Source organism: Oncorhynchus mykiss, chromosome 13, assembly GCF_057628025.1.
Source record: "Oncorhynchus mykiss isolate SJ-2025 chromosome 13, ASM5762802v1, whole genome shotgun sequence".
In the NCBI taxonomy this organism is placed as follows: domain Eukaryota; kingdom Metazoa; phylum Chordata; class Actinopteri; order Salmoniformes; family Salmonidae; genus Oncorhynchus; species Oncorhynchus mykiss.
The window spans coordinates 48,451,267-48,474,488 of NC_143034.1; the positions used below are offsets into that span (position 1 = coordinate 48,451,267).

A 23,222-nucleotide genomic window follows, 5' to 3' on the forward strand; every position below is an offset into this window, starting at 1 on the left:
CAAGATCTCATCATGTACATAGATAGCACTGTAATTTCATAGTTTACTAAAGTAAAAAGTCAGAACACAGTTTGTGGTCAACAGGGGGCCCTGTTTCCTCGAATAAGTATGGAATCTAGCAAACATGAAAAACGTCAGGCCAGAGATCAGGCCACATCATGCATGATTCGTGTCCCCAACACTCAAGAAATCACTGATGCTGGCCAGGGAACAAGTCATACATCTTAAGCTGTACTCATTTAGGTGTGGACTTTTTTATTTTTGACATATACACATTTCTTAAGGGTGAGCATATTTTAAATGTCATTATTTGTAAGATGGCTAACTAGCTAGTTTGCTATCTAGCTGCTGGCTACACCGCTAACAGTCGTGTACTGTAGCTAGCTAGCTCTCTTGCATCTCCCGCCCGACATATTGATAACTAGCTTGCTAGGAAGCTAACTAACGTTACTGTAGAAAAATGTACAGGTACTCTACTAGTGAACGTTATCTTTGACAAGCATGTAACTGCAAACTCTATAGCCATGGCTATCTAGCAATCACATTGCATACTGTTTGTGTTTAGAATATCAATATCTTTCTCGTGCCAGATCGGTTAGTCTAATTTAGTTAAGATAGCGTCTAGGTCGAACAAATACCTCAACCTAGGTAGGCTAACTAGCTAGCTACATATGTCAGTGGGTATCGAACATTTCCTCTGACGTTATGGGGCTAACTTGTGATAATGTAAACTTTATAACGTTCGTCCAGGATCAACTCTCCCAACTACTGTACTGTAGATTTGTATAGCCAGACTCGTTGTCAGTCGTAAGCAGACTCACTTTAGCTAGTTAGGTTTTTATCTTCTCGAAATATTGACCGATTACTTTGAACTAACTAGCTCGTGAAGACGACATACAGGAAGTTCAAGGCATGACGAATTTTAAAGCTATGGGGTTTTCGAGGCTTTCGCATGCTTTGTTGAGTCAGGAGCACATGAAGCCTGAAAAGTAATTTTCACCTGTTTAACGTTATACAAATTCACGATGTGAATTGTCTCGTCTTTATTTGAGTAGTTAATGAGTGAGTAACTTAATGAACGTATGTTTGGACGTATTCTTACTGTATGCAAGGCCTACGACAAAAAACGGTTTTGACAATGATACAATTATACCCTCGAGTAGGCCTATACATGTTAAGTAGCAAGCTAACTAACTTTTAAAATGACATATTGTGTTGACAGAGACCAGGACCTAAAGAAACAGGTGAACATGTCAACCCTGTGTCAGGACCGAAGCAGTCGCTGGCAGGATATTGAGAATGGGCTGCAGTTCATCCAGTGAGTATGATCAGGACTCCCCAGTCCAAGTCAGTGTACCTAGGGAATGCTGATTGGTTGAGTGCATAGGGAAATCAGGCTACAGAGCTGTTGTCAGCCACCAAGGGCTGGTCTTGGGGGAAGAGAATAACAATACGTTTTTGAAGGAGACAGACTAAGTGTTTGCATAGTGGTAACTGCCTGGAACTGTACAACAAGTCAGATGTTGTTGAGCTATTTCTGGATCTTGTGCCTCAATGTGAGTAATATTGAAATTGTATTATTTTGGAAAAGATTACTCTATGATGTCCTTGAATGGTGTAACACTTGAATGTTTTCAGTGTCAACGGAAGGAGCTCTAAGTTTGAACTTGTTTGTTTCTAGGTCAACTCTGCCCTATCCTGGGACTCAGGAACGATATGAGGTGATTATGCAATCAACCCAAATGGCAGCACCTACATTAATGACATATGAAGCTCAGAATGCACCTCTTATTTTGGTATTTAGAAGTTGAATTTGTTTTTTCAGGTGTTCATTCAGGACCTTGTGAAGAATCTGTTTGGTGAAGGAAATGACGTGTTCAATGAAGGGGAATGGATGCGGTCTATAGAAATGTACACTGAGGCCTTGAGCATAGCAGAATATGCAGATTCGGAAGACATCAGTGTACCTACTGGAACGTTGGAAAAGCTGTATGCCAATCGAGCTGCTGCTTACTTGAACATAGTACCGGTAAGTCAGATTTAAGAAAGTGGTGTGTTTTGTCTTACATTTATGAATGAAGTATTATTTATTCTCTGTTCAAAAAGTGGTATAATTTGGGAATTTTATTTCAGGGTCTGCATGATGAAGCACTAGTAGACTGTGAGAAAGCTCTTCAATTGAATGAGGGAAACCATAGAGCTCTTTATAGGAAAGCCAGAGCCTTGAAAGAGCTGGGCAGGCATAAAGAGGCCTATGAGGCTGTAGCGAAGTGCTCCCTTGCAGTGCCTCAGGTGAGACCGCAGAGAAAATACACCACGTACATTTTTTGTTGTAGATTGTTCCTTTTATAGTTCGAAGTTCATAATCCTTATTGTCAATATGTGATCGTTTCTTTCAGGATCCCAATGTCATACGATTGACTCAGGACCTGGCCAAAATGTTGGGATTGAAAATCCGTAAAGCCTATGTCAGGAGTAAGGTGAGGGTGTACTGTGTGGAGTATGAATAATGGCACATGGGCTACTTCAGTATGTGGCTTAGTATCTAACCTTGAGACATTTCTTTCAACAGCCTGCCTTAAATGTTTTACCTGGATCAAGCTATTCAGGTGCATCCAATGACAAGGTAAAGGGAGTTCCATGTCTTTGTGGGAATTCCCACACAAGACAGATTACTTGCACCAAGTGAACGTGGTGTACCAGCAAGTAAAGGTGTTAAGATAATTATTTTTATTTGTTTCAGTCTCATGGATCTACATCTGTGGAAGATATAGAAATTGGTAAGACATTCTGTGATTTAGTTTGAGTAATTTACTTGTGTTTTGTATACACTGAGTGGAATGGTAGAAACCATGTTTGATATGTGTTTGATCCCATTCCATTAGCGCCTTTCCAGCCGTTATGAGCCGTCCTCCCCTCAGCAGCCGCCACTGTTTTTAAGCCTTGAGATGATTGAGACATGGATTGTGAATGTGTGCATTCAGAGGGTGAATGGAAAAGACAAAATATTTAAGTCCCTTTGAACAGGGTATGGTAGTAGGTGCCAGGCTCACCGGTTTGTGTGAAGAACTGCAACGCTGCTCGATCTTTCACGCTCAATAGTTTCCCGTGTGTATCAAGAATGGTCCACCACCCAAAGGACATTCGGCCAACTTGACACAACTGTGGGACGCCTTGGAGTCAACATGGGCCAGCATCCCTGTGGAATGCTTTCGACACCTTTTAGAGTCCATGCCCTGACGATTTGAGGCTGTTCTAAAGACAAAAGGGGAGGTGCGCAACTCCATATTAGGAAGGTTTTCCAAATGTTTGGTTTACTCGATGTATATTTCTACCATGAGGTTGGAATAATACTGTAAAATTATTTGTGAAAATTATAATGCCCTTTTAGTGTAAGAGCTGTTTGAAAAGGCTGCCTGAAATTTCAGGCTGTTTTGGTGGGATGGAATTTTGGACTGCCTTGCTAAATTAGTTGATAGACCAATAGATGGGTTGGCTGACATCACGTAAATGATGCAGGTGCATTGTCGTGGCTGGAAGGGGTGCGTTGTTATGATTCTGAACGGTCAGATGGCTAGTAACAATGACAAGAAGCTGCCATGTGTGGAATTGTAGTAAGCTCGCTTCAACTCGCTGTATATTGTTATTGATACCATGTCTTGTTTTGACTGTCATGTATATGCTGATATGGTGAAAATTTCCTAGCTAGGTAACCAACAACTGTAACAATGTATACTGAACAAAAATATAAACGCATCGTACAACAATTTCAATCTATGGCCCTAATCTATGGATTTCACATGACTGGCCAGGGGTGTGGCCATGGATGGGTCTGGGAGGGCATATGCCCACTAGGCCCACCCACTGGGGAGCCAGACCCAGCCAATGAGTGAATCTTTTACCCACAAAAGGGCTTTATCACAGACAGAAATACTCTAATATGTTTGCACTTTCCAAATTCCCATCTGTGTTGTAGAAGTGAATCAGCCCCCTCAGGAAACTGATGGTCCAGACCCAGCCCCCCCGAACCTAGACCCATTGGCCGCCATGAAGGTGCACCCCCCTCGGAATGAGAGAATAGAAGCTGAGTCCCCCCCTGTCAGCATCATCCCTTCGGTCTCGCCTGTTGAGGTTCACACCCCAGAACCCATTCATGTTCTGGTGCCCCTGCCTATTCCCATTTCCATGCCTATGCCTACGTTGGTCAATGGTGCCAGAGCCAGCCCTACCCAGTCTTACCATTTGCCAATGCAAAAGTCTCGCCCGGACTTCGATGCGGAAATTATTGGAGATGACCTGGATGATCTGCTGGACCAAGCTGGCCCCGGGCCCACAGAATCTCCCATGGTAGGTTCATGGGAGATTGCTGCTAATGTAGGAAAAATGTTGTTTTTTGGGTTATTTTTTTTTTGCACATTAAATTATAGTTCTTTATCTGTTTTTGTTTTAAATTTGGCCTTTTCACTATCATGTTAAAGCAATATCTAATTTAGAGTGTATTGTTCTCTCTCCTCTAGATCATCCCCACCATGAAGGGCCCAATCCCTTTTCCAACCAGTGCCCCTTCAAATTCCATGTCTAGTCCTTTCCTTATGCCATCTCACATGAACCCCTTTATGCATGTGACATCACAGTGCACAGTGACTCTGCCTCCTCCCTACCACAAGCCACAAGCCAGCGGGTACTCTTTAGGTCTGGACACCTTCGGGGTCTCCTCTCCATTGGACTCACTGGATAGTCTCTCCATGTCAGAACCTCAGACAGGTATGCAAGGAGTTGCATACAGCCAGTTTAACGGTAATACCTCTCGAATGTGTTGAACATTTGTTACTATCCTTATATCTTATATTTGGGGCGGCACGTAGCCTAGCTCTTGAGAGCCAGTAACCAGTAAGCTGGTTCGGATCCCGAGATGACTAGGTGAAAAATCTGTCCATATGCCCTTGAGCAAGGCACTTAACCATAATTGCTCCTGTAAGTGTGCTAAAAGACTAAAATGTAAGTAACTTCTTATTGGATAGTGGAATCTCAATGGCTAACAAATTTGGATTTTGACAAACCAATCAACTGAAATTAGATTTTTTCGTTATTTACTTTTCATAAACTTTTTGTCAATGTTGTCTCTGATTTTTATTTTTCTCTCCCCCCGAAATCTAGGATATAGTCAGCATCCATTCATGCAGGTGAGTCTAGCTTGTCTAGTCTTCATGTCCCACTGATATTTTCACAACAGTACCTTGCCGTTTGTGTCGTTTGTTGAAATTGATATTGACATTTGTTTCCCCTCCAGTTGACTGACCATGATAAGCCAATGGGAATGGCCCTGGGGATGCCAGATGTAACCCCCCTCCCTGCAATTGTGGATCTGGCCAAAAATCCCCTGGCTGATACTCATGAATTCAAACAGGCATGCTCAAACTGCTATGTCAAAACTGGTAAGAACATGCTTTATGTAATATAAACGTAACATGCAACAATTTCAAAGATTTTACTGAGTTACAGTTCATTCAAGGAAACCAGTCAATGGAAATAAATGATTTAGGCCCTAATCTATGGATTTCACATGACTGGGCAGGGGTTTATTTCAGCTCATGAAACATGGGACCAACACTTTACATGTTGCGTTTTATATTTTTGTTCACTGTATATGAATCAATCTATTTTGCTTATTGTGCGACATCTAAGAGTATGAAACTGGGTTGATGTATGGGACATGATAATTATTGTTTGTGAAAGCTCATGTTGATATCCTATCACTAGGACTTGGAGTGTTGGATTTCACACTCTATACCGAAGAGCACAAATGCAAGAAGGACATATTACTTGGAAGGATAAAAAATCAACAAGACAAGTCATGGAAGCTGATCAGACCCAGACCGACAAAATCCCAGTATGTTGGGCCATACTACATCTGCAAAGGTAAGCCTTGAAAATACTATTACTATAATAATACTACTACTACTCCAATACTACTACTCCAATGTGCTTCATGGTCCGTCTGTGACGGTGTTCAGCTGCCTATGAGGATTATTAACTAAAACGATGATCTTGTAGATGTTGCCATTGGAGAGGGGTGCAGGTACCCTGGTCACTGCACATTTGCCTACTGCCAAGAGGAGATTGATGTTTGGTCCCTGGAGCGCAAAGGCTTCATCTGCAGAGACTTTCTCTTTGATCCATTTGGGCCCACCAGTAAGATCAATCTGACTGTCCCGAAGATCCTACAGGAGCATCACGGGATATTCATGTTCCTCTGCGGGGTAAGTTGGGCGTTTTAATGGGAGGGGGGAAAAAAGTGATATGTTCCTTCTGTAATGGGGTGTCTTCATTGATACGTCTGTCTTATTGCATTGCCATTGTTGTGCTAGAGCAGCAAGGGTGCACAACTCTGGTTCTTGAGTGCTGCAGTGGATGCTTGGTTTTGCCTTTTAATCAGCCCAGAATAATAGTGTGTGGACTCTAGACAATCAAAATGATATTAAGTGTCAGGGAGAAATGAAAACCAGCAGGACTGAGGACATCTGACTGGAGTGGAGCACCACTGTGTTATAGAGAGAATGCTTGACTTGAGGTTCCGCTGATATAACCTGACTTTAACCACATCTTGTGTCCTCATTCTTCTCACGAGCAATAGAATTCCACGGTAACAATGATGCTGAGACTACGATTTTTTTTCTGTTTTAAAAGTAAACAAAACAAAAACAAAAAACAAAAACAAAAAAACAATTATTGGCAAGTTAAACCATACAAATCTATGCACTAGAACAACTTTTTATCAATTTCCACTTACTTGAAGACCAGTGCAGATACAAAGTTTGGTAACAGAATTCCGGTTTGTTGTTTTTGCGGTCATTCTGTTACCGTGGAATAACCCTAATACAACACTAACGTTGACTGTCACATTACTGCCTCTGGTATAACCTTCAGCGTCAGTTTTATGAGTGGGAGCTGTGCCCTTTATTAAAACCTGTACTGTGTGTAGTGTCCTGTAAGAGTTCTTCATCCCTCTAATGTATCTGGTCTGATCTCCAGGTGTGTTTTGATCACAAACCCAGAATAATCAGCAAAACCAATAAGGACAACCCATCTCTTTGCTCTCACCCTGTGACAAAACATGCCTTTGAAGATCAGAAGTAAGCCATTTCACTTGTTTACACATGCTGAGAGATGCAGAGGTTTTTAAGTGAATTAAGCTGCGGTCTACTTTGTAAGTGATGGTTTGTGGCTGACCGCTCTGGTTCCTTTTGTAATGAAACACTTTATTATACTGTAAGAATGTTCATTTTGGAAACACACATTCGACTAAACATTGTGTATAGTTTTGTGGCATAACTGCATGTGAATTCAAACAGACTTTTTCTCTGAATCTTAATTTTGTGAAGAATGTAGGTGTGTTTTTTGAGTTTTGGCAACTACAGTTTTTTTGTTGCGTTAAGCCCACTAGTGTATATTGTAACATGATTCTATGCTCTGCACAGTGGGGTTGTGAACATGATATGAGTTGTTGTGCTTTTCAGGTGCCTGGTCCACATTCTGAGGGAGAACACTGTGCGCTACTCCAAAATCCGTCCGTACAGTCCGCAGAACCAGATGGACATCTGTCGGCATGAGGTGCGCTACGGCTGCGTGCGGGAAGACGAGTGCTTCTATGCCCACAGCCTGATCGAGCTGAAGGTGTGGATGATGCAGCACCAGCTAGGTAAGCCCTTACCACCTATTAAAGGTGCCTTCAAATAGCATCTAATCAAAGAATGTTATTGGTAATTCATCAAGATGACTTTTCCCAGTTGTAAGATGGTGCCGTAGCTCACAGCAGTATCTCACAGCCGTAGCTCATGGACACGGCAGCTCTGCTTCTAGCTCCTAAGCAACTTTTCAGTATTTTGTTTTTGTGTGTGTTATTTCTTACATTATTAGCCCAGAACATTTTTTTTGTGTTATTACATACAGCCAGAAAGAGTTTCTTCTCTTTTTAAGGACCTTCTTGTAACTTTTGTGGGTTTTCTAAGTGAACATCCCTCTTAAAACTCTTTGCAATCTGTTTATGATAGGCATCACTCCTGAAAATATAGTCCATGAGGCCAATAGGTTTTGGAACATGGAGGCAGGCTCCCAAGGATCCCTGGTAAACAGTCATTGTACACAACACTATATTCAGAACATGCTTTATTTCCTAAATGTATTTCTAATGTTCATTTGACTGCAGATTTTCCACATGACCTGACACAAACCATTTATTTTGTGTCCTTCCAGCAATTCACCACACCACTGAAGAGGTTTGGACCCCCAAATCTGAAGATGCAGTTTGTGTGTGGGCAGTGTTGGAGAAACGGCCAAGTTAGTGAGGCAGACAAGAACAAGAAGTACTGCACTGCCAAAGCCAGGCATTCGTGAGTAGTTCTCTCCCCTGAAACCATTTCAGGACAATTTGAATAATATAGCCTGGTCAGCATAGTGAATTTCATCTGACCTGTGTTGCAGGTGGTCAAAAGACAAACGAGTGGTGCTGGTGAGTTCCATCGAACGCAAGAAGTGGACAACGATCCGCCCTCTCCCAACAAAGAAGCCCATCCCGTCTCAGTTTGAGGTAGGACTAGGAGGGTTGCAAATGCTCCCAGAGCAACTGGTCTGACCACATACTCAGCTGACTCGTATGGGAGTCTCCCAGAGAGGATCATGTTTTGTCCTCGTGTAAAGTGCTTATGATTTGTGTGTGTGTGTTTCCCTTACAGATTTGTATGCACGTGTCTACTGGCAAAAAGTGCCAGTACATCGGAAACTGCACATTTGCACACAGCACAGAGGAAAGGGACCTGTGGACATACATGAAAGAGAACAACAGTGAGTTCATGTTACAGATGGACTGTAGTATTTGTACAGCAGTTCATGCCTGTGTGATGTACAATAAATGTATTATGATGAGTAATACAAACTTAATCAGATACTAAACTGTGTGTGTCCATTTAGTTCCTGACATGGAGCAGCTGTATGAGCACTGGCTGCAGTCTCAGAAGCCTGGCTGGAGCGAGGAGGCCTCCAACAGCGCCATCAAGGAGAACGGGAAGCAGATCCACATGCCCACAGACTATGCTGAGGAGGTGGTAAGCAATCTCTGTTTTAACCACGGCCAGATGGTTATATGACCGTCAACATGCTGTAAGTGACCACAAACCATCAACATGCTAATATCATCTTGATGATATCTGTTATGCTAGGCTGGCAACCACTGTTGGCTTTGTGGTAAGAACTGCAACAGTGACCGGCAGTGGCAGCAGCACATCACCTCAGAAAAACACAGAGAGAAAGTGTTTAACTCTGAGGACGATCAGAACTGCTGGCAGTATCGCTTCCCCACTGGCACCTTTAGAGTTTGCGAGAGGTAAGGTTTCTATGCTTGTTCAACGTTTATTTAGGTCACTGGTGCCTAATTTGGTTACTGGAAATGGTGTTATTGGTGACTGACATTTCTGGTACTGCACCCATTTCCACAGATACCTTAAAGGCACTTGCACAGAGGAGGAGTTGTGTAAACTGGCTCATGGAAACGAGGAACTAAAGGAATGGACGGAGCGCAGGGAGTTCCTTTTGATGAAACTGGCCAAAGCAAGAAAAGACCATCTTATAGCCCCAAATGACAATGACTTTGGCAAATATAGTTTTCTGCTTAAAGACATAAAGTAATGATTTGATGACCATGATTATGTTGGGATGCAATATATTTTGCAGTGTTAAGTAAAAGAGGTACAGGTTCAGGTTAGCCTTTGGGAGGCTCTAGTCTACCATTAAGAGGAGAGATGCAGATCACAGCTTGATTTTAATGGAAAGTACAAAGTTGGCCATGTGTTCCAAATGATCAGAGCTGTGTTCCTTTTATCACAGATAAAGAGATGCACCATTGCCTTTTACGTAAACGTAGCAATCATTGACGCGTCACAAAGATTGCTTGTCATGAAATGGATTGATGACCTGTTCAGAGAAGCCAAAGCATGGGTAGACACTATCAGACTAGCTCTTAGGTCAAAAGGTGACTTAAAAGGCTTGTTTTGTAGGAGTTTTTAAGAAAGGTTCTTATGACGTCTCCTTTTTGTTTTATACGATTCATACGTCTGAAGATTGGAATGTTTGAAATGGAATTCTGCGTCCATTCACAAATTATGTTCATGTAGGTCTTTTTCATTATTTCCATAATTTGTTGCATTTATGCCTGTTGGTTTTGGAAGATGCTGACCAACCAAAATAAAATCTTGATTTCTTGTTGCAAGAATTGATTTTGTACTTGTTCATTAATTAATGTAGCAGCCTAAAACATGTAGGTTGACATTCTATGCAATGTGCTTAGTTGTCATGAAGTCTAAAATGGAAGAACATTCACAAAGTTTCATGTGGTTGCATGTGGTATGAAGAATAGCATGTTTTGTGGGATGACGAATAGTTGAGTTCCTGCCTGACTACATTGCAGATGCATGCCAGATCTTACAATTCCTGGAAGGTATTTTATGTGTCAGCTAACCACACACTATATATATACACAAAAGTTTGGACACGCCTTCAAATGAGTGTATTTGACTATTTCAGCCACACCCGTTGCTGACAGGTGTGTAAAATCGAGCACACAGCCATGTAATCTACATAGGTAAACATTGGCAGTAGAATGGCCTTACTAAAGAGCTCTGTGACTGTCAACGTGGCACTGTTATAGGCTGCCACGTTTCCAGCAAGTCAGTTAGTCAAATTTCTGCCCTGCTAGAGCTGCCCCGGTCAACTGTAAGTGCTGTTATTGTGAAGTGGAAACATCTAGGAGCAACAACAGCTCAGCCCCAAAGTGGTAGGCCACACAAGCTCACAGAATGGGATCAACGAGTGCTGAAGCACATAGCATGTAAAAAATAATCTATCCTGGCCTGCAACGCTCATTACCAAGTTCCAAAAAGCAACGTCAGCACCGGAACTGTTCGCCGGGAGCTTCATGAAATGGGTTTCCATGGCCGAGCAGCCGCACACAAGCCTAAGATCACTATGCACAATGCCAAGCGTCGGTTGGAGTGGTGTAAAGCTCGCCGCCATTGGACTCTGGAGCAGTGGACATGCGTTCTCTGGAGTGATGAATCACTCTTCACCACCTAAGAGTCCGACTGACAAATCTGGGCTTGGTGGATCCCAGGAGAACACTAACTGCCCGACTACATAGTGCCAACTAATCTTGGTGAAGGAGGAATAATTGTCTGTGGCTGCTTCCCTGTTTCAGCATGACATTGCCCCGTGCACAAAGCGAGGTCCATGGTTTGTCGAGATAGGTGTGAAAGAACTTGACTGACCTGAACAGAGCCCTGACCTCAACCCCATCAAACACCTTTGGAATGAATCGTGAACGCCGACTGCGAGCCAGGCCTAACCTGAATGGAAGCAAGTCCCCGCCAGCAATGTTCCAACATCTAGTGGAAAGCCTCCACAGAAGAGAAGAGGCTGTTATAGCAGCTAATGGGGGGACCAACTCCATATTAATGCCCATGATTTTGGAATGAGATGTTTGACGAGCAGGTGTGCACATACTTTTGGTCATGTAGTGTATGTTGCAGCAATCTGTCAGACAACACCATTGGTTGATGCATGCCATATCTGAGCAGGGGAATGTGACCCATGTGATATACAGGGCCTATAGAAAGTCTCTACACCCTCCTTGGATTTCTTCAAATGTATTGTATTACAAAGTGGGTTGAAAATGGATTTGTTTTTTTGCCTATTCTCTACATAAAATAATGTGGAAGACAAATTATAACATTTACAGATGAATGAAAAATAAAAAAACAAACATACACTACCGTTCAAAAGTTTAGGGTCACTTAGAAATGTCTTAGCATTTTTGAAAGAAAAGCAAAAAAAAAATGTGTCCATTTAAAATAACATTAAATTGATCAGAAATACAGCGTAGACATTGTTAATGTTGTAAGTGACTATTGTAGCTGATTTTTAATGGAATATCTACATAGATGAGGCGGCCCATTATCAGCAGCCATCACTCCTGTGTTCCAATGGCACGTTGTGTTAGCTAATCCAAGTTTATCAGTTTAAAAGGCTAATTGATCATTAAATCAAATTGTATTTGTCACATACGACAGGTGAAATGCTTACTTACAAGCCCTTAACCAACAATGCAGTTTTAAGAAGATACCTAAAAAAAAGTAAGAGATAAGAATAGAAAAACAAATGATTAAAGAGCAGCAGTAAATAACAATAGCGGGGCTGTACCGGTTCAGCGTCAATGTGCGGGGGCAACGGTGTCAAGGTAATTGAGGTAATTATGTACATGCAGGTAGGGTTATTAAAGTGGCTATGCATAGATAATAATTGAAGGTAGCAGCAGTGTAGCTGTTCAGAAGTCTTATGGCTTGGGGGTATACATTTTTAGAAGCCTCTTGGACCTAGACTTGGCGCTCCGGTACCGCTTGCCGTGCAGAAGCAGAGAGAACAGTCTATGACTAGGGTGGCTGGAGTCTTTGACCTTCCTCTGACGCCGCCTGGTATAGAGGCCCTGGATGGCAGGAAGCTTGGCCCCAGTGATGTACTGGGCCATACGCACTACCCTTTGTAGTGCCTTGCGGTCGGAGGCTGAGCAGTTGCCATACCAGGCAGTGATGCAACCCGTCAGGATGCTCTCGATGGTGCAGCTCTACAACCTTTTGAGGTTCTGAGGACCCATGCCAAATCTTTTCAGTCTCCTGAGGGGGAATAGGTTTTGTTGTGCCCTCTTCACGACTGTCTTGATGGGCTCCACTACAGCCCTGTCGATGAGAATGGGGACGTGCTCGGTCCTCCTTTTCCTGTACTCCACAATCATCTCCTTTGTCTTGATTACATTGAGGGAGAGGTTGATGTCCTTGCACCACACAGTCAGGTCTCTGACCTCCTCCCTAAAGGCTGTCTCATCGTTTTTGGTGATCAGGCCTACCACTGTTGTGTCATCAACAAACTTAATGATGGTGTTGGAGTCGGGCCTTGCCATGCAGTCATGAGTAAACAGGGAGTATAGGAGGGGACTGAGCACGCACCCCTGATGGGCCCCTGTGTTGAGGATCAGCGTGGTGGATGTGTTGTTACCTACCCTTACCACCTGAGGGAAGCCCGTCAGGAAGTCTAGGATCCTGTTGCAGAGAGAGGTGTTTTGTCCCAGAGTCCTTAGCTTAGTGATGAGCTTTGAGGTCACTATGGTGTTGAACGCTGAGCTGTAGTCAATGAATGAATATGAATAGCATTCTCCCATTCAGTTGAAGTCGGAAGTTTACATACATTTTAGCCAAATACATTTAAACTCAGTTTTAATCCTAGTAAAAAATGTCCTGTCTAGGTCAGTTAGAATCACCACTTTATTTGAAGAATGTGAAATGTCAGAATAATAGTAGAGAGAATGATTTATTTCAGCTTTTATTTCTTTCATCACATTCCCAGTTTGTCAGAAGTTTACATACACTCAATTACTATTTGGTAGCATTACCTTTAAATTGTTTAACTTGGGTTGTTAAACATTTTAGGTAGCCTTCCACAAGCTTCCCACAATAAGTTGGGTGAATTTTGTCCCATTCCTCCTGACAGAGCTGGTGTAACTGTGTCAGGTTTGTAGGCCTCCTTGCTCACACGCTTTTTCAATAATGCCCACAAATTTTCAATAGGATTGAGGTCAGGGCCTTGTGATGGCCACTCCAATACCTTGACTTTGTTGTCCTTAAGCCATTTTGCCAGAACTTTGGAAGTATGCTTGGGGTCATTGTCCATTTGGAAGCCCCATTTGCGACCAAGCTTTAACTTCCTGACTGATGTCTTGATATGTTGCTTCAATATTTCCACGTAATTTTCCTACCTCATGATGCCATCTATTTTGTGAAGTGCACCATTCCCTCTTGCAGCAAAGCACCCCCACAACAAGATGCTCTCACCCTCGTGCTTCATGGTTGGGATGGTGTTCTTCAGCTTGCAGGCCTCCCCCTTTTTCCTCCAAACATAACGACGGTCATTATGGATGGATGCATGTTTCAGTGTTACTTGCCTCGAAGTGAGCATATAAGTTATTTAGCTCATCTGGTAGGATATACACTCAGCAAAAAAAAGAAACATCCTCTCACTGTCAACTGTGCTTATTTTCAGCAACTTATCATGTGAAAATATTTGTTTGAACATAACAAGATTCAACAACTGAGACATAAACTGAACAAGTTTCACAGACGTGATTAAGAGAAATTGAATAATGTGTCCCTGAACAAAGGGGGGGTCAAAATCAAAAGTAACAGTCAGTATCTGGTGTGGCCACCAGCTGCATGAAGTACTGCAGTGTATCTCCTCCTCATGGACTGCACCAGATTCGCCAGTTCTTGCTGTGAGATGTTACTCTCCACTCTTCCACCAAGGCACCTGCAAGTTCCCGGACATTTCTGGGGGGAATGGCCCCAGCCCTCACCCTCCGATCCAACAGGTCCCAGACGTGCTCAATGGGATTGAGATCCGGGCTCTTCGCTGGCCATGGCAGGACACTGACATTCCCGTCTTGCAGGAAATCACGCACAGAACGAGCAGTATGGCTGGTGGCATTATCATGCTGGAGGGTCACGTCAGGATGAGCTTGCAGGAAGGGTACCACATGAGGGAGGAGGATGTCATCCCTGTAATGCACAGCGTTGAGATTGCCTGCAATGACAACAAGCTGCAAGTTCCCGATGACCGCCCCAGACCATGACGGACCCTCCACCTCCAAATCGATCCCGCTCCAGAGTACAGGCCTCGGTGTAGCGCTTATTCCTTTGATGATAAATGTGAATCCGACCATCACCCCTGGTGAGACAAAACCGCGACTCCTCAGTGAAGAGCACTTTTTGCCAGTCCTGTCTGGTCCAGCGACAGTGGGTTTGTGCCCATAGGCGATGTTGTTTCCGGTGATGTCTGGTGAGGACCTGCCTTACAACAGGCCTACAAGCCCTCAGTCCAGCCTCTCTCAGTCTATTGCGGACAGTCTGAGCACTGATGGAGAGATTGTGCGTTCCTGGTGTAACTCGGGCAGTTGTTGTTGCATCCTGTACCTGTCCCGCTGGTGTGATGTTAGGATGTACCGATCCTGTGCAGGTGTTGTTACACGTGGTCTGCCACTACGAGGACGATCAGCTGTCCATCCTGTCTCCCTGTAGCGCTGTCTTAGACGTATCACAGTACGGACATTGCAATTTATTGCCCTGTTCACATCTGCAGTCCTCATGCCTCCTTGCAGAATGCCTAAGGCACATTCACGCAGATGAGCTGGGCATCTTTCTTTTTAAATTTTTCAGAGTCAGTAGAAAGGCCTCTTTAATTTCCTACGTTTTCATAACTGTGACTTAAGAGAGCGCTTACTCAGAGAGACTAATCTAAGTTTAGAGAAATGCATACATATTGGAAGAGCTGCAGAACTGTCCAGAGAGAGAGCTAAAGTCATAAATGTGCAGGGCCCTGTAGCAGTGCATGCAGTAACACAAAAAGAAAGACCGAGAGGGAGAGGGGACCCTACAGAGGGACAGAGCATTATACAATGCAGATACTGTGGACGGACACATAAGAGAAAAAAGGAAATATGCCCTGAATATGGACAAAAATGTCAATCCTGTGGAAAAACAATCACTTCTCTACAGTTTGCAAAGGGGTAGGGACCAGCAAGAGAAACAGAGACCTGGCAATGGAAAATGTGTCAGCTGACTCAGAGAGCGGTGAGGATGTTCTCTGCATCACACTAGGGCCAAAGTCAGAGAGCATCAATGTGGTGCAAGAGAAAAAACCACAGACCCCAATGCAGCTCTCTTTGCAACCATGCTGGTCAAGAAAAAGTCAGTTAGATTGTGGTGCTAGTTGTAATGTTATCCCTGCAAACCTCACAAAAGCCAGTCACCTAGAGTCCTGCAGTCAGGTATTGGTGATGTATAACAAGAGTACTCTGACGCCACACAATAAGAAAACCTACCGAGTTGAGTTCATCGTAGTCAACAAGAATGTGCACAGGCCCATTCTAGGCAGTAAGGCTATCCAGGCAATGGAGTTGATTACTGTGCAGCATCACAACATCCTGGCCATTGAGAAAACAGGATCCTGGACTCAATAGCAAATTAAACAGGAGTTCTCTGATGTATTCCAGGGAGATGGATGCTTACCCGGCAAAATGAAGCTGGAAGTGGATGAGCGAGTGGAGCCCGTCCAGCTGCCAAAGAGAAGAGTGCCAGTAGCACTATATAAACCAATCAAAGAGGAGCTCAGTGGTCTAGAGAAAAGAAGGATGATAAAAGCAGTTGAAAAAAAGCACAGATTGGATTAGCAGCCTGATCGTAGTGAAGAAACCGTCTGGAAAACTAAGAGTGTGTATTGATCCGAAACCTCTCAACAAGGCGCTAATGAGAAGCCATTACCCACTTCCCAGTAATTGAAGACGTGCTGCCAGATCCGAACAGAGCACGCGTGTTCTCTGTTTGCGATGTAAAAAAAATATTTTTGCATGTGGAACTGGAGGAGGAATCCAGCTATCTCACCGTGTTCTCTACTCCCATGTGACGCTACAGATGGCTGCGCCTGCCAATTGGAATCAGTCCAGCCCCAGAGATCTTTCAGAGGAAGTTCAACCAGGCAATGGAAGGTCTTCCTTGAGTCAAAATCATTGCAGATGACATCCTGATTGTGGGAGAAGGAGACAACGATGAAGCGGAGACTCTGGACCATGACAAAAACCTGAGAATGCTCCTGGACAGATGCAGGAAGCTCAATATCAAGCTGAATCCGGAGAAGCTGCAGCTCAGGCTGAAGGAAGTGCCCTACATTGGCCACCTGCTAACATCAGAGGAGTTGAAAGTGGACCCAGGAAAAGTGACAGCCATCAATCAGATGCCTAGGCCTACAGATGTGCAGTGGGTGCAGTGCTTCCTAGGCATGGTAAATTACCTAGCCAAGTTCTGCAGCCACGCCACGGAGCTCTGCGAGCCACTGCGTCAGCTAGCACACAAGGACTCACTGTGGGAGTGGTCAGAGAGACATGAACAGGCTTTCAATAAAATCAGGGATACCATTGCACAGACCCCTGTGCTGAAATACTACAACCCCACAGAGCAGCTCGTACTACAGTGTGATGCTTCAAAAAGTGGATTAGGAGCAGCCCTGATGCAGGGAGGACAACCAATAGCATATGCCAGCAGAGCCCCGACAGAGACTGGAAAAGGGTATGCACAGATAGAGAAGGAGCTGCTTGCAGTGGTGTTTGGCACGGAGAGGTTCCACCAATTCACATATGGACAAACTGTGGAAGTGCAGTCAGATTACAAGCCTCTAGAGAGCATCATGACAAAGCCTCTCCTCAGCGCACCAAAAAGACTACAGCGCATGCTCATGAGACTCCAAAACTACGAGGTCACTCTTCTTGGAAAACGTGTGGTGCTGGCCGACACCCTGAGCAAGGCATACCTCACAGAACAAGACAACAGAGGCCCTGTGGATGTCGAAGTGGAATCAATCAATATGAAACACTACGTCCCTGTGTCAAGCGAGAGACTAAATTACATCCAGAGAGCCACTGAGCTGGAACGGGAGCTCCAGACACTGAAAAATGTGATCCTGCAGGAGTGGCCTGAAGAGAAAGGACATGCACCCTTGGAAGTAGCCATGTATTTTCACAACAGAAATGAGCTGAGTGTGCAAAATTGAGTTATCTTCAGAGGTGAGCGAGTCGTTGTGCCTACTGCCCTCAGGTCTGAGATAATGCAGAGAATCCATTCCTCACGCATAGGAACAGAGGGATGTCTGAGAAGAGCTTGCGAGTGTGTCTACTGGCCAGGCATGAATGCACAGCTGAGAGCATACATGGCACAGTGTGGCACCTGAACTGCATGGGGTACGAAGCAGCAGAAAGAAACGTTGAGGCCACACGAAGCACCAAAGCATCCCTGGGAAAAAAATAGGTACTGACCTGTTCCAGTTCAACGACAGAGACTACATTGTCAGAGTTGATTATCTCTCCAACTTCTGGGAAGTGGACCATTTGGAGAACACAGTCGAAAACGGTCATTCGAAAACTGAAGACACACTTTGCACGCTATGGGATACCTGACATCCTTTACACATACAATAGTCCCCAGTACTCTTCAGACGAGTTCTGAAGTTTCAGCAAGGCTTGGGACTTTACACACAAAACATTGTCTCCAGGATACCCGCAAAGTAATGGGAAGGTGGAATCGGCAGTGAAAACAGCCAAAAGACGGATGGCAAAAGTAAAGAGAGCAGGTGCTGACCCATATCTGGCCCTGCTGGATCACAGAAATACCCTTCACAAGGAACAGACAGCAGCCCTGAAATGGTGCTCATAGGAAGACGTACAAAGACACTACTTATAATGAGTGAAAATCTTCTGAGACCGGGGATGGAAAACTGTCAGCTGGAGAAGTTCAAAGAAAGACAGCAGAAACAGGCAAAGTACTATGACACCTCTGCTAAGGATCTCACAGAGCTGCAATGAGATGAGAGCGTGAGAGCTCAGCCACTCACAGGACAGAAACAGTGGTGGCAGAGGGCCACAGTAGTCAGACCTGTGGAGCAAAGGTCCTACGAGGTGAAGACAGAACAGGGACAAGTCTTCAGGAGGAACAGGCGACACCTGAGGAAGATCAGAGAAATAGAGGAGGATGTCCCCACTGTTGAGGAGCCTGGCACAGAGCCAGTAAACAGAGCACCAGCTGACGCCCAGCAGGGTGCTGAACACAACCTAGAGGTGGATGCTGGACCTCAACAAGAAGATCCAAAACATCTCAGGTCATGCACCTCCTGATGTAATCAACACTCCCCACACAAGGTCTGGTAGGGCCATCCAAAGACCTATACACCTGAAAGACTTTGTGTGAAGGTAAAAAATAATAAGAATTAATGGACAGTCAGAGACAGTAAACAAACATTCAGTTCACCTTCCAGTTTATTTCAGACAGACTACAAGCCAAAGTTAGGTGGAGTCTGCCTTTTGTAAAAAAAAATCATAATAAAAAAAAGAGAACATGTAGCAATATTGATGTTACACAGGAAACGGAAATCAGATGTTACTTACTTTATTCATGTGCGGGTTGACAATATGCCTAGTAAAGTTTGCTTAACTATATACAGTGCCTTGCGAAAGTATTCGGCCCCCTTGAACTTTGCGACCTTTTGCCACATTTCAGGCTTCAAACATAAAGATATAAAACTGTATTTTTTTGTGAAGAATCAACAACAAGTGGGACACAATCATGAAGTGGAACGACATTTATTGGATATTTCAAACTTTTTTAACAAATCAAAAACTGAAAAATTGGGCGTGCAAAATTATTCAGCCCCTTTACTTTCAGTGCAGCAAACTCTCTCCAGAAGTTCAGTGAGGATCTCTGAATGATCCAATGTTGACCTAAATGACTAATGATGATAAATACAATCCACCTGTGTGTAATCAAGTCTCCGTATAAATGCACCTGCACTGTGATAGTCTCAGAGGTCCGTTAAAAGCGCAGAGAGCATCATGAAGAACAAGGAACACACCAGGCAGGTCCGAGATACTGTTGTGAAGAAGTTTAAAGCCGGATTTGGATACAAAAATATTTCCCAAGCTTTAAACATCCCAAGGAGCACTGTGCAAGCGATAATATTGAAATGGAAGGAGTATCAGACCACTGCAAATCTACCAAGACCTGGCCGTCCCTCTAAACTTTCAGCTCATACAAGGAGAAGACTGATCAGAGATGCAGCCAAGAGGCCCATGATCACTCTGGATGAAGTGCAGAGATCTACAGCTGAGGTGGGAGACTCTGTCCATAGGACAACAATCAGTCGTATATTGCACAAATCTGGCCTTTATGGAAGAGTGGCAAGAAGAAAGCCATTTCTTAAAGATATCCATAAAAAGTGTCGTTTAAAGTTTGCCACAAGCCACCTGGGAGACACACCAAACATGTGGAAGAAGGTGCTCTGGTCAGATGAAACCAAAATTGAACTTTTTGGCAACAATGCAAAACGTTATGTTTGGCGTAAAAGCAACACAGCTGAACACACCATCCCCACTGTCAAACATGGTGGTGGCAGCATCATGGTTTGGGCCTGCTTTTCTTCAGCAGGGACAGGGAAGATGGTTAAAATTGATGGGAAGATGGATGGAGCCAAATACAGGACCATTCTGGAAGAAAACCTGATGGAGTCTGTAAAAGAACTGAGACTGGGACGGAGATTTGTCTTCCAACATGACAATGATCCAAAACATAAAGCAAAATCTACAATGGAATGGTTCAAAAATAAACATATTCAGGTATTAGAATGGCCAAGTCAAAGTCCAGACCTGAATCCAATCGAGAATCTGTGGAAAGAACTGAAAACTGCTGTTCACAAATGCTCTCCATCCAACCTCACTGAGCTCGAGCTGTTTTGCAAGGAGGAATGGGAAAAAATGTCAGTCTCTCGATGTGCAAAACTGATAGAGACATACCCCAAGCGACTTACAGCTGTAATCGCAGCAAAAGGTGGCGCTACAAAGTATTAACTTAAGGGGGCTGAATAATTTTGCACGCCCAATTTTTCAGTTTTTGATTTGTTAAAAAAGTTTGAAATATCCAATAAATGTCGTTCCACTTCATGATTGTGTCCCACTTGTTGTTGATTCTTCACAAAAAAATACAGTTTTATATCTTTATGTTTGAAGCCTGAAATGTGGCAAAAGGTCGCAAAGTTCAAGGGGGCCGAATACTTTCGCAAGGCACTGTATCTTTGTCTGTCGTGACTACAACACAAAGCATATTGAAACAAGGACAATTACATTAAAGTGTCTAGTTTGAGAAATAAACGCCTCACAAGTCCTCAACTGGCAGCTTCATTAAATAGTACCTGCAAAACACCAGTCTCAACGTCAACAGTGAAGAGGAGACTCCGGGATGCTGGCCTTCTAGGCAGAGCTCCTCTGTCCAGTGTCTGTGTTCTTTTGCCCATCTTAATATTTTATTTTAATTGGCCAGTCTGAGATATGGCTTTTTCTTTGCACACTCTGCCTAGAAGGCCAGCATCCCAGAGTCGCCTCTTCACTGTCACTTTAATAGCTCTACCTACATGTACATATTACCTCAATTACCTCAACTAACCGGTGCCCCCGCACATTGACTCTGTACCGGTACCACCTATATATAGCACTGCTATTGTTATTTACTGCTGCTCTATAATCATTTGTTATTCTTATCGCTTACTTTTTGGGGGGTATTTTCTAAAAACGGTATTGTTGGTTAAGGGCTTGTAAGTAAGCATTTCACTGTAAGTTGTATTCGGCGCATGTGACAAATAACATTCGATTTGATTTAACTCACTACTTTGAGAAAATAAAAAAGAGCCCTACTAACTTCTAATAGACCCTCCCCTATCCCCAAAATTCCCTCCAACCCCGTTCAACCTCAATGACCCTACACTTCAATCTTTCCCTCTCTTCAACATACTTACGACAATATAACAACACATGCGCCACTGTTTCATCGACCATACACTCCAGACACAAACCATTCATATGCTTGCCAACCAGATGTAATGACGAGTTCAATGTCCTAAGTGCAATCGAGCAAACACCACCTTCCGTCCTAATCTGACCTTTGAACCTTGGTCCAACAACCTTTTTTTGGATTGCATATAAATGCTGGCCCTTGTGCTCAGAGACCCATCTCTTCTGACACACATCTATCAAAATGGCTCTGATCTTACATTTTACCTCACCTCTACCCAGTGGCACATTAATATCAATTATATCTAATTTCTAAGCTCTTTTAGCTAACTGGTCTACAATTCCATCCCCTTCCACACTTGAATGGGAATGTGCCGGGACCCAGCAGAATCTTACTAATAGACCCATTCTCTCAATTCTCCATAATAACATTAATACCTCCAATAGTAGGTCACTCCTGTTAGATTTACCAGATGATAAACTATTCAATACAGACAGAAAATCTCTGACATGCACTTTCAACTGTGGGACCTTATATAGACAGGTGTGTGCCTTTCCAAATCATGTCCAATCAATTGAATTTAGCACAGGTAGACTCCAATAGAAACATCTCAAGGATGATCAATAGAAACAGGATGCACCTGAGCTCAATTTCAAGTTTCATAGCAAAGTATCTGAATACTTAAGTAAATAAGGTTTTATTCAATTTTAGAATAAGGGGTCTGAATACTTTTCAAATGCACTGTAAATATTCACCACCCTTAGTCAATACATTTTATAAACACCTCTTAGCTAGATGGCTAACATTAGCTAGGATTTAGGGTTAAGGTAAGGTTAAAGGGTTAAGGTTAGATAAAATAGTTAAGGTTAGGGGAAGGGTTAGATATCATGCTAAGTAATTGCAAAGTAGCTCAAAAGTAGTAAGTAGTTGCAAATATTCTAATTACTTCAAATTGTCCGTGACGAGATTCGGACACGCAACCTTTTCGTTGCTAGACGTTTGTGGTACACAACCACAATCCTTTCGTGTTCGCCTTAAAGTAACCTATATTATGTAACTATGCCAAACATAACATATTATACTAATTGGAGTGTCCCAGATTTACATTTACTATGTTACGTCTAGTCTGAGAACAGTTTGCTGTAGTTGTTTTAAAATCACTAATGGCCTCATGGTGACACCCTTCCTGTCCTGCAGCTCAGTTCAGAAGGACAACTGCATCTTTGATGTGTCTGGGTGGTTTAGTACATCATCCACAGTATAATTATTAACTTGACCGTGCTTAAATATATATATTCAATGTCTGATTTGTTATTGTTATCCATCTACCAATCACTGGCCTTCTTTATGTGTCTTTTGAAAGGCTCCCTGGTCTTTGTGCTTGAAATTCAATACTTGCCTGAGGGACATTACAGATGTTTGTATCGGGGACAGAGGAAGGGTTAGTCATTCAAAAATCCTGTCAAACCCTGTAATGTGGGTCAATATAAGTTATGTGATTTGTTAAGCCACATTTTACTTTGAACTCATTTAGGCTTGCCTAAACAAAGGGGGTGAATACTTATGCAATTACTATATTTCAGTTATTTAATTTTGTAAAAATGTGTAGAATTTTATTTTCACTGACATTAGTTAGGGATTATTTTATGTAGGTTAATGACCAATTACAATTAAATCAACCTTTGAAAAAAGTTCAATGGGGTGTAAACTTTCTATAGGCACTGTAGCAGGTTGCGTTCTCCTGCTCAGACG

The 23,222-nt window shown here is 43.2% G+C and overlaps 1 protein-coding gene across 8 annotated transcripts; it reads left to right on the forward strand.

Annotated features, from left to right (window-relative positions):
* The first annotated feature begins 79 nt into the window (after positions 1 to 79).
* Positions 80 to 10,264, forward strand: LOC110486312 (zinc finger CCCH domain-containing protein 7A). Of its 8 annotated transcripts, none has more exons than XM_021557811.3 (23): positions 80 to 243; positions 1,223 to 1,318; positions 1,682 to 1,721; positions 1,826 to 2,029; positions 2,134 to 2,292; positions 2,400 to 2,480; positions 2,573 to 2,626; positions 2,744 to 2,780; positions 3,977 to 4,347; positions 4,518 to 4,797; positions 5,158 to 5,183; positions 5,291 to 5,435; positions 5,761 to 5,919; positions 6,055 to 6,260; positions 7,033 to 7,133; positions 7,518 to 7,699; positions 8,052 to 8,125; positions 8,254 to 8,390; positions 8,482 to 8,587; positions 8,733 to 8,841; positions 8,968 to 9,101; positions 9,216 to 9,379; positions 9,492 to 10,264. In XM_021557811.3, the coding sequence occupies exons 1-23, from the start codon at positions 197 to 199 to the stop codon at positions 9,679 to 9,681; spliced, it is 3,102 nt and encodes a 1,033-aa protein (XP_021413486.2). In that variant the 5' UTR covers positions 80 to 196; the 3' UTR covers positions 9,682 to 10,264. The 8 variants fall into 8 exon arrangements, with proteins under 8 accessions (XP_021413486.2, XP_090052527.1, XP_090052528.1 ...); XM_090196401.1 differs by having other exon boundaries at positions 81 to 243; positions 4,518 to 4,764; XM_090196402.1 differs by having other exon boundaries at positions 91 to 285; positions 4,518 to 4,764.
* The last annotated feature ends 12,958 nt before the right edge of the window (positions 10,265 to 23,222 follow it).